This window comes from Chamaea fasciata, unplaced genomic scaffold (assembly GCF_029207755.1).
Source record: "Chamaea fasciata isolate MVZ Bird 193981 ecotype frontalis unplaced genomic scaffold, bChaFas1.0.hap1 SCAF_6, whole genome shotgun sequence".
NCBI lineage: Eukaryota > Metazoa > Chordata > Aves > Passeriformes > Sylviidae > Chamaea > Chamaea fasciata.
Genome location: NW_027094091.1, coordinates 70,344,763 through 70,356,546, shown reverse-complemented (window position 1 = coordinate 70,356,546; position 11,784 = coordinate 70,344,763). Strand labels below are relative to the sequence as shown.

General features: G+C 51.6%; 1 protein-coding gene across 5 annotated transcripts in view; it reads right to left on the bottom strand.

Annotated features, from left to right (window-relative positions):
- Nucleotides 1–457: 457 nt before the first annotated feature.
- SEPTIN11 (septin 11) overlaps nt 458–11,784 on the bottom strand; it is a 42,535-nt gene continuing 31,208 nt past the window's right edge. For 2 of the 5 annotated variants that reach the window (XM_066184753.1, XM_066184752.1), the window contains exons 8-11: nt 8,567–8,699; nt 7,902–8,089; nt 6,236–6,368; nt 1,292–4,780 (exon numbers count right to left, since the gene is read on the bottom strand). In XM_066184753.1, the coding sequence (XP_066040850.1) occupies nt 4,664–4,780; nt 6,236–6,368; nt 7,902–8,089; nt 8,567–8,699 (571 nt within the window). In that variant the 3' untranslated portion in view covers nt 1,292–4,663. Of the gene's footprint in view, nt 927–1,291; nt 4,781–6,235; nt 6,369–7,901; nt 8,090–8,566; nt 8,700–11,784 lie in introns of those variants that run through there. The other 3 variants (XM_066184754.1, XM_066184757.1, XM_066184755.1) reach the window with 3 other exon arrangements.

Below are 11,784 nucleotides of genomic sequence, written 5' to 3'. Positions count from 1 at the left end.
CCATCCATCCCAAAACAGCTGGAGGTCACGACACACAGGTTTTGCTTTTACCTTCAAGCAATCCTTTGGCACTTCTCAAGCTTTTCAATCGAGTTCACTTCCAAAGTAAACACGGTAGAAATTTTAACAACTTGCCCACATTCGGGATTGTTTAAAAAAAAAAAAAAATCGCCAACTAGGCTTCATGAAAACAAAACGAAGTCCTCAATCTAAGTATGGGCAGTGCAGCTCAGCTGTGGAAAACCAGAATCCTGCTCTGCCCATAGCGAGGCACAGCCAGAAAATAAGGCCTTGACTGTCCAGGACAGGCTCCACCAGTGCCACAGGACGCGACATCCAACTTCACACAGCGACACACTGAGAACATCACCAGCTCTATGGAGAGATTTCCAGCCATGCCAGAGGAGCACCGGACGCCCTTGAGACGAAGCTGTGGTGTCCAAAGCAGCCAGGCTTGAGGCAGAAATTAAATCCTCCAGCTACACACACTCAAGCGTGTGTAGTTCACTGGGGGTCGGTCTGTCATTTTATGTGTCACCAGCAGCGTGTGTGCACGTTGTTATGGCAAAAAAACCAACAAATAAATGGGGAGGGGAGGCAAAAAAGTCCAACTAACCCAGAGCAACGAGTCACAGTGTGGCCGAGCTCCCTCCGGCAGCCGTTCCCTCTGGCAGTGCTGGAAGCCTGGACGCTGTCGGAGCCGCGCCGGGAGCGGGCGGATCCCGCACAGACACACAGCACAGCACACCCTCAGACGCACGGGTGGGAACAAAGGGGGAAGGAGAGGAGGGCAGACGTGATGGAGGAATGAGATGGCTCTTCTCCTGGCAGGGGCGCCCGGCTCCGCAGCTCTTCCAGTGCCCTATGGTCCACTGGGAGAGGGGGTGTGGGGGCTTTGGCAAGGTGACGGTTACATAAAGAAGAAGCTACAGAAAAAGAGAAAAACAGAAGAGAAAAGAAACAGAGGTTCAGAATTGAAATGAAAAAGTGATGGGGGTGGGGGACAAAGGAGGAACAACATTTTCATATAAGTCACGGGGGAAGGAATGTACTTGGGCAGGTGTCACACACACCAACTCCGGCCTGAGCTCCCCGGGATACCGGCCGACGTGGGGAACAAGCTCACGACCACCACAAGAAGAGACTGACAAACACCAGCACGGACCTGCAGAGGCACCTCAAAGGCACAGAACAACCCGCTGGGAAGGCAGAGGCTGACAGGTGACCCTCCTGTGGCCCCGCCACAGAATGGCAACAGCAAACGTCACAAAGGCCACGCAAAGACCAAAGCTTTGGGTAAAAATATATTTCCTCTCCCCACTTCAAGTGTTGGCACTATTTGGATCTGTAACCTGAAGCACATACAAGAAATAACTGAGCTTATGCTATAAGGTTATTATTCCATCTGTAATTCAAAAACCGAAATACTTTAACATCAAATAAAGTGACAATATCTAACAAATGCGTACATATCATTTGCATTAACACTGTACGTAGGTTACACAATTGTTCAGTTACAAACACGGGTTATTTTCCGAAAGCAAGGTAATAAAGTCCTACATCTATGGTTTAAGGCAATCAGGATATTAAAAATACAAGATTTCTACCGCTGTTCACAGCTTGGTTTCCCGTTAATTAAAAAAACCCTTCATATTTGCAGAGCTCCGTGCTGGCACGCGCTGGCGAGAGCACCGCAGATATCACGCCCTGCACATGCAGCCCGGGCCCTCGGAGAAGGGACACGGAGGGGGACTGGAGTCAAATGGACAGATCTGATGTGGTCACACACACAAAGACATTTCCATCTGCACCCGGACGGTTTGGGAGGAGCAGAACGAGAGCTGCCGCCTGCAGGAACACGGGTCCTGTTTAGCATGGATGCACTTCCAGGGAGACATGGATCTCCCTGACGGGACTTCAAGCTGTCAGAAGCACACGGAGGGGGGGACAGGAGCGGCAGCTCTCCAGCTGGAGAGGAGCCCGGGGTGGGCGGCAGTGCCTGCTTTCCCCACTCCTGGAGCGCCACAGGAGCATCATTTCGGGATGGTGCATTTCACAACCACGAGCTCCGAGGGCACTGAAAGGAACTGTGTGAGCCCCGGGAGGTTCTGGGGGAGCAAAGCCGTACCCACCCCTCCTGCTTTCCCACTGCCTGCCAGACCCACGTGTGTCCCCTCCCTACAGAGCAGCCACAGCCCCTCGCAGAGACCTGGATTGCTTTTGCTTTTCCGTTCTGGGGGTTTGCTTCACGCCCTGGGAACATCAGCATCCCAGAAAAAGCACGTTTCAGCGTGCTTTCCTGCTCCTTTGTATTAGCCTAAGGACTGAAATCCACCTTGTCAGGAACGTGCAGTGTTAGAGGAGTTTTAACCACCCCACTCGCAAGGAAGTCAAAACTTGGAGAAGCTCCCAGAAAAGCACAGCTGGTCTCCTGTCAGCAGCGAGGCAGGAAGGGTCAGTCTCCTCCTGCCGTGCTTACATGCAAAGGTGAAAGCACATCCAGCCAGACCTGAGTGTCTCACTCACTCCATGCACGTGAGGGGCTACTGAGAAAAAAGGCACGGGGAAAGAAAAGCAACAAGTGCGGCAGGAACAAGCTAAACATGGCCCAGGGGTTCGAGACGGCAAAAAAAAAGTCATTTCCATCTCCTTTGGCAAAAAACCAAACCAGTACCTTTGACATCTTCAAGTTTGTGGTTCATTCCGTGTTTCTCCGACACAGCTTTTTTTTTTTTTTTTTTTTTTCTGCTGGAGAAAAACTCGACCAAAAAGACACTAATGCGCTTGGCCACAGCTTTCTGTCAAAAAAGCAAAAGCTCAACTCATCTGATTTCCCCTGCTAAACATCCCCTGAAGGGCTGTTAAATGAAGCAGGAGAAATAAATGTTAAAATTAAGTTTTCTGCTTGGCACAAAATACTGGTAATTAAGAAGAGGACATGCACAGAGGCAGCTGAAGCAAAGCATATTGCCACGAGCATTCGGTGATGGGCATGTGATGTGACTGCAAAAAAACTCATGCAAACAACTCAAACTTCTTCCTTCATAACTCAAGATTTTAAAGCTGGGTTGGCCAGAAGTCACAAGAACCAGAATTTCATTTTTCCAAACAAGCCTGCAGCAAACCTATTTAACCTGACGAAAAGCGCACAGCGAAAAAATCCAAACCCAAACAACAACGCAAAAAAAAAAAAAAAAAAGAAAAGAAAAAAAGGAAAAAAAAAGAATTAAAAGGTCAAATGTTTTATTTCCAGCTTATTTATCCATTTTTTGCTGTCTGTCCAAGACACGGTACATAGATATCCTCTTCTAAAGCCATGTTTAAGCGGTGAGGGTTAAAAAGCAAGACAACCCATAAGCCAACCTCCATGCACTTCCCAATCCAACACTTGAGGAGAAAGTGATTAAAGAAAGCGAGAATTCTGCCTTTTCTTTTCCCCCCCAGAGAAATTCCATCCGGAAGCAGGCGAAACAGCTGCAGTGGGAGACTCAGGCAGGAAGAGTTTTGTGTAAGAGGGCTTTAAAGAAGGCAACAGGAGACTGCCTAGCTAGGGGCAGAGGAAGTGCTGGCTGTGCACCGGCAGAGGAAGAAATCCAGGAGTCATAGGGTAAGCACGGCTCGCCGCACCTTGGTAAGGAAGGGGAAGACTGTCCGAAAGCCATGGCGTGGAAAAACCACTTTGAACAGACCCACTTCCACCGTGTGGCGGCCACGGAGCAGGGCCTGGCTTATCCTACATCCCCCTGGCGTGTTCTAGGGACACCTGAATGGGAGATTCATCATTCCTGCCGCAGGAGGGCTTGGGGGGCAGTGCAGCGACTGTGCGTCCAGGCACCTTCTCTCCCTTGACCTGGAATTCCGGATCCCACAGCCTTGCAGGCAGTCTGTATTTAAGTTTGTGCAGGAATGCTCCTGGAAGCTCCAAGAGGATGCTGAAGGCTCTATCTTCCCCCTGCCCAGGCATTCGATTCCACAAGGGCTGCTAAGCCTTGCTAAGACCCCGCCCGTTGGAAACCAGGTGGGATTTTAAGGGAGGCTCCAAAGGTTCGAGGCAAGGAGTGCAGGGAGAGCAGTGCTGGGAATGGTCCTTCCCCGAGGCAGCCGCAGTGTTGAGCCGCAGCTGCTCCGCTGAGCTGGAAGGGAGGCTGGAAAACCAGGCCAGCAGACCCAGCCACGGCCGGGGCAGACAGCACGGAACAGGGACTAATACGAATTATCATGCAAATGTCACGGCATGCAAGGTCAGTTACGCTTGGTTATCTACACACACCCCCCTCCCTCTCCCCGGCAGGGACTGGGGCTCCTGCAGGAACGCTCAGCTCCAGCTTTAGCCGTGCCACGGGCTGGGCTGGGCGGCCTGGGACATTCCTACGGCACTGGTGAATCCAGGGGCTCCCACAGCACAGGGCTCCTGCAGCCAGCAGCACTGAGGACACCTGAGCCAGTCAACACCTGAGCTGCTGACATCCCACTCTGACTCTTGGTTCAGGCTGGGGGCCAAAAATAATCTACTGCGGATGGTTTCGGTGAGAAAAATACACGGTATCATCGTTACTTCGTCCCTCCACCCACCCCTGAACGTCCACTCGCATACAGTCCTGCACCCAATCCCCCTTCCTTCTTGTTCCCACTATGTTATTAGATGAGTTAATAGTTATTCATGTTAAAAAATGGAAAAAAAAAAATAATAAAAAGAAAACAGATGGCAGAGACACATTACTGCAAAAGCAGGTGAATGCAGGAACATCCTTGGCTCGACAGGCTTTATGTGAAGCTTGCACTGCAAGTTAAAAAAACAGAACAAAAAACAAAAAAGTTAGCACTAATAGAACTCAAAATGCAAAAAAAAAAATAAAAAAAAAAAAATCAAGAAAGCCAGGAGAGCCAACACCAGCAACCCGCTCCAGTGGGTGGGCATGCAGATGGATTATGGAACTACAAAGAAATTCAACCTCAAGGCTGGGCTCTACTCCGGCCTGTGACAAGCGAAAGTGAGAAGAAAAGCCGTGGGGACAGCAGCACTGACCAACCAGCCCCGTGAGCTGGTCCAGGTTACAGCCCGTCACCGCAGCGCTCGGTGGCTTTCGGCCTCATCTGCCCCCAGCTGGGACACGGGTGCAGGTGGCCAGCTTGGGTTCCTTCCCACGGGCACCCTTGCAGAAGGTAACTCGGGTACCTCACACCTGGACACCGGGAGGTCTCCAGGCACTTCAGCTTTCACAGCCAGGTCAGATCCTTCAGGCACCACCAAACCCTTTTTACAGGGTGTTGGGCCAGGCCCTGACATGGATGCTGCAGCTCAGGGACCACTTTGGGACCAGCGTGGCCAGACCAGGCGCACTGGACTGGAAACTCAAGTGGAAAGGAAACTGAAAAAGTTTTACACTTGGCTTTAGGAGGCAGCTTTAAATAAACGGAGACAGAACCCAAACAGATGGCCCCGGCTCCTGGGGGGCTGCGGATGAGCAGCAACACAGCGGCACACGCCGAGGCATGTGGCCATCTATCCAGCCAGCAGCAGGCAGGCACCAGAAGGCTGCTTGCTGCTCCCGCTGGGTCTGCTGCAGCCTCTGAGAGCTCTCTCCAGACTGGTCAGGTTGGAGGCACGGCCCCATACCAACACCGCAGCAGGGGCTTGGCCGGCGTGCTCAGCCCCGCGCCCGGGCAAGCGCCCGAGTCTGCTCTGCAGCCACCCCTTCAGCGCCTGAGGGACACAGGTGTGCTGTGCCCAAACACTGCTGCTGTCAGGCCAGAGCCCGAAACATTTTAGTTAAAAAAAAAAGAGTATAAGCTAGAGAATTTCTGGAGGAATAGTGTGGAAATCAGGGAGGGCAAGCTCTCCCTCATGGAGTCAGGCCAGCAGCAGATTTCACTCTGAGCCTTCCCTCCGGCATGCACAGCGCAGTGGAAAGTCTCTGTCGTCCAAACTGGAGAGAGCTGATCCCACCTTGAGAAAAGAAAGCATTCCCGTGAATTACTTCGTGGGGATGCTGCAAGGGGGGGCATGGCAAGGATTTCCTCTGGCAGCTGCACAAGAAGCACCACAGGCCATGGCGGCAGGGAGAGAGGCTGGAAGCCTTACCTACACAAACTGCAGCTCCACATTAGAGTGCAAGGAGAAACTTAAAGCCTTTAGAAAACCAAGGTGAGCTACAAGGCAGGAGCATCAGCATTTCCCTTTAAAGGCTCTGTTAGTAACTCTGACACTCGAGAGCACCTGCAGCAGGTACAGCACCTGGCGTGGAGCGACACGAGGACACACTAGGACACGGGCATGTTCCTCGAGGCTGGATTTCTGTGAATGCAGCGGCAAAGCAGAACGTGCGTTTGTCACGGTCGCTGGGAACAGCCCCGTCTCACCCACGATGCTGGAACCAAACAGGAGCTCACACTGACCACCCAAAGGGACAGAACTGCCCAGACCATCCTGTACTGCCCTGGTCCTACAGCTAAGAGACGGAAAAATCTGACTGCACGGTTCTTATCAACATTAGGCTACCAACTCTGAGAGATAAGGAAAAGAGTCTTCAAAACTTTCCGTTCTTTCGAGGGAATGCATCACCTCGTCTGAGTTCTCAGGGGAGTGAAGAGGAGCGTCCCAGCCTATCTGCAGAAGGGTGTCTCAGCACGCCTGCGCCGCGGCTGCCGACACTTGCTGGTTGCAGCGCTCAGCCCACGGGCCTGGTGTGTAAGGATTTCTCCCCGAGCAGAGCACACGGCGCTCCACGGATCCCGGCGGGGGCCCACGGCCGCGTCCTCAGCCAGCATCGAGCAGCACGGCTCCATAGGAGCCACATCAATTTACATCAGCCGAGGAACCAGCCCCAGGCGCTCCCCACCGCCCCCGGGACGTGGGGCACCGGAGCAGCGGCAGGGACGGGGGCTCAGGCCAGGCTGCAGCTCCCAGGCTGGCACGGGAGACACAAGCGTCTGAGCCACATCCCTGCCGGCACCTGGCTCGCCCAGGGGTGACAGCTGGGCGTCCATCACCCGTGTTACTCGAAGGAGCACTCCCTTCCCTCTGGAGCAGTGAAAGCAGCGTGGAACTGTCATTCCTGTGTGTGGGTTAACCAAGTGTTTTCCAGGGAGATTCGCTGCATCCCCAGAGATCCCAACGGCAGGTACCGACTAGGCACCCTTAGCACAGGTGACACACAAAGGGCTTGCACGAGCACCCTCTTACTAGGAATGGAAAAAGGCAATGGAGGGTAAAGGATTACACTCCCAGGGTACGAATATAAAACAGTAAAAAACAGTGCCATGACCTTGACTAAAAGGTAAGGATTTCTTAGCTTATTATGTCAACTCGATACAACCACAAATGCCATTGAACTGCAATTACGGTACCAGAGCAGTTTGTTTTTCTAAAAAAAATACAAAACCAAAGCTTCTCGTCTTTAAAGCAAGCTTCCAAGTAATCACTTTTGGCACTAGCATTGCCCATGTCAAAATAACATGGTGGTTTTGGTTTCTAATTGACTTCTACTTACAACTATAACCTTAAGGAATGGGAACTGGAGACTACCAGTGAAAGAAAGGACGGGCAGCAACTCCCCTAATAATTCTGGCTCAGGCAGATAAATCTGAGTCCAGAACATCCTATAGTTCCAGAAGATGCTGGACAGATCCGAAATCAAAACTCCACCATCCAATTGCTCTCCCACACCAGTCAGACTTGAACATAAAGTTTGAAGGTAGTCTTCTAGAGAAAAATTAAGATCGTGTCCCTAGCCCACCCTTTAGAAAAAAAAAAATATTTTATTTGATCAGGCTGAGAAAAGGCCTGTTTCCAGTCTGGTAATGGGGAAAAGCCAATACAGACATGCAGCAAGAAAGAAAAAAAACAACCTCCCAAAACTTGCAACAAACCCCACACAGGGTGTGGGGTGACATCCGCTTACTTTTTCTTGTCCTTGTCTTTCTTGGTTTGTTGAGAACCTGCCTGCTGAGCCTGTGACTGTAATAGCTGAGCTGCTGCCTTCTTCTTCTGGAAGTTGTTCAGCTCTTCCTCAAGTTCCTTCTTTTTGTCTTCCACCTTTTTCTTCTCCTCTTGGTGAGTCCTCTTTAGATGGTCAAACTTTTCGTGAAGCTGCCGGGGACAGAGACAGTGAGAACTGGCTGGGAAGAGAAGAATGTTTCGCCCCGGTTTACTGGTGATGATGCCCCAAGTGTTCCTGCTGGCACTGAGGCCTCCCTCCCTGCACTGACTGCACGCCAGCAGCCTGTCCATCCCCAGCCTGCCTGACTCGGCCGGAAAAGCCCTGCAGTTAACACTCACTGGCACACAGAGTGGCAATTCCTGCTGCTGTAGGAATCCAACCGGCCTCTGGACACTTCCACAGCCCCACATTCCAGCCCTCGGTGCCTCGTACCTGGGGGACTCTGTCAGGCTGGGGCAAAGCAAGGGAACGTGGGCACTGAGGGCTGTACCCTTGTCTGCGCCTCTGCGGCAGCACGTGCTCCTCCAGGAGGCCTGAGGAGCAGCTTCCCGCCCCAACGGGACATTTTCCTGTAACAGCCCTGCCCCAAGCCCTCACGGCGAGCCCTGGAGTTACGGTACACTCACATCCTTCTCTGCTTCCTTCAACTCCGCTTCCTTCTCCTTCACTCGCATGACAAACATCTGCCTCATTTCGTCCTCCTTCTTCTGGAGTTCGCCCAGGAATTCATTCCTCTTTGCCTCGTAAGTCTCTTGGAGACTGTTAAAAACACACAAACCCCGGTCAGAGCAGTGTCCCGAGCACAGCCATCAGCTTCCAAGCCTTTGGAGACCTTAGCGCTTACGTTTCTTTGTCACAAGCAATGGTGAGAGGCCCCGACTGCAGCAGAGGCACGATCACCTCCACCGAAACCCGTCCCAGCTTGCTAGGTGGCAGCAGTGGGATGGAAGGGAAAGGAAGAGCCGAGCTCCCTGCTCAGGATCCCATGCATCACTCAGCAGGCAGGATGACTGATCTCCCAGAGAAGCAGCCTCCACAGCAACCTCCGATCCCTCAGAGCCACACCGCCTCCCTTCTCCCTCTGCTTGTCCCAAGGCTCCTCATTCCAGATGCAAGATTTCCCAGGGGTGAAATCTGCCCCCGTTGTAGTTCATCAAGCGCGATACGGACACAGAGCAGAACTCATTTTCACTACTCACTGCTAATAGATTCAGATCAGGGGCTCGATTCAGATAAAGCTATCCTGGGAGACTTCCCTTCCTCCTTTGGCCTTTCCAAAGCATCGGCAGCCTTTCTCCTCCCAATAACCACATCACTGGATTCCTTCATCCCCCCCCTCTGCTCCTTGGCATTCCTTTATTTCGCCTGCACTGAGATAGGCAGCGAAGACTTGGGACATAAAATACGGTGTCCATGTACCTCTGAGATTTTTAAAGCCTCTTAGGAACTCTGGACATGAAATTCCTCTTTTGTTTTATTCCTTAAATGGTTTTGGATAGCCCAGACATAATGATAGTGTGGGAATGATAACTATTTCCCCCAAGAGGCTTTTCCTAAAATGCGTTTTTTAAATGAAAACTCCGCTGAAGTCACACAGGCACATTGCATCCATGTGCCTAAGGAACGCATTAACCATTGGGCCAGTGGAACAACCTAATTCCAATAAAGTCAGGCTTTTGCTTTTCCTGGCAGTGTTGGGGGTTTTGATGGCTTTTTTATTGGTTGGGGTTTTTTTTCTTTTTTAGGGGACCCAATATTGAGCTGGGGAACACAACCTGTCAGATTATGCCAAGCCTTGTATTTAACTCTGCTAATTAATAGGCACTTCAGTTACTTCTTAAAATACTCTCCAGACAGGATGCCCAGAGCTGTTCTGGCACAGCACTGGCCGCCCCAGAGAAATCACACCATTCCACATGACCACACCAGCTTCCTACACACGGAAGCAAAAATACGGATTCTAAAAATGACAAAAATCCTTTCGTGGGAGAGCAGGGCAAGAGCCATCTTTGGATTCTTAGCTAAATGCAGAACCAGACCTCTCACAGCATAAAGACTTCAGGAGACTCAAAACAAAATCTCCCTAAAATTCAGTGCCGGATTTAATCCTCTGACTGCGGACGCTGAAACTTAAATTCCTAAGCCCTTCTGAAGGATCTGGCAAAGCCCAAGGGCCGGTGAGCCTTTTGCTGCTCAGTGAGCACAAACTGAATCTGCAGTTAGTGACACACTGTCCTAGGGAGCAGCAGAGCCTCACGGAGCGAAACGGAAAACTCTGCACACAGCTCATGGGATACTGGACTGCAAACCACTCCTTCCAAAGCTCAGTTCCAAAAACACAATGCCGGGTGATGGGCAAGCAGGAAAAGCCTGGCAGGAGAGAGAGGGGCAGGGGCTTCCTGTTAAATTGTCCCAGGCTCAAAGCTTAATTCTCTGCTGCAGTGACTCTGACTTCCAGAGGAGCCAAGTTCTCAGAGAAACTGGCCTGGCAACTCCCAGGCTGCATGTGAAAAAAAAAACCAAAACAATTACAGCCCTAAGGAATAACAGTCCAAACCAACTGGGATCCCTGCAGCTTCTCACAGGCAAAGATGACGAGGGAATTGGCTTTTAAGTACACAAACATATGAACCTAAATTACAAGAGTAACTTGATTTCCCAACACGCCCCCACATATTGAAGGATGCCCCGGCAAATAACATTATTTGAAAAAGGAGCATTTCGAAAAGCTTAACCAGCGCGGCAGAGAATCCAGCCCACAACAGACACAGGAGAGCAGAAGGGTCTCAGTGCAGAGGGACCCCATTCCACGGAGCTGATGCCTGCCGGGACCCTGGCGCTCCCTCCTGACCTCCTGCAGCCCGGCCAAGCAAAGTGAGGGTCTCAGACATCACCAGTCCCCCTTCTCCACACCCCACACAAGCCCCTACACAGCACCAACAGTTTGCTGGGACCTCCCGCCCTGCTCCCCCGGAGTTTTGCCAAGGGCTCCCTGCTCCTGGCTGATGCAAGCTGGCTGAAGAGCAGCAGTTCCTGCGGCTCCCCGGGGCCAAGATGCAGGGAGAAGCATCCTTTTGATCCCTGAGCTCTGAGAGAACGTCTCCCTCGTTTCTGATGTCCATCAGCCTCAGCCGAACAGCTTGGGATCATAGGTTTTGTTTGTTTATTGGAGGGAGAAGGCACCCAGAGCGAACTGCTCTGAACTAGCACGTACCAGATGGAGAAATTCTGTACGTTTTCTTTTCCATTCTACTTATAGCTTGGTCAAAAGAGGCCTCGTGTACAGGAAGCAATGGAAATTCCTCAGATTCCTCCAAAGGAAGGGCTGAGCCCATCTTAAGCCATTGCTCTCCAGAAAGGAAATCCAATAAAGCTCCACGCTTGGGCTTAGTAACAGAACTGGGCTTGACTGATTCCCGCGTTTCTGCTGCAGAAGAAGTGCAGCTGCATCAACTCAGCGAGTCAGAAATAAGGCCCCAAACCAAAGCCAAACCCTGACACGCATGTGTGTTACAGGGGCAACCCCCCGCCAGTGCGCTGGAATTCTGACTGCCTTCCCCGGGAGGCAGAGAGGAACGTGGGATGCTCTAAGGCAGGGGGTGCAGTTTTGGGGGAAAAGCTGGGGAGGAATGGGAAACAGGAAATGAAAGGAGAAAACGCTCCCTCCCAAATTCCCACACAGCTGTTGTTCCTGGCTAATAGCTTGGGCTTCCGACCAACAAAGCCGTCTGACAGAATGAGCTACGCGTTCGGTCATCAGCCAAACCTCGGGCATGAGACTGTGGCACCCTCTTCACAGCTCACCTTGGAGCAGCTTGTGGAGAGGCTCAAAAGATCCTTTACC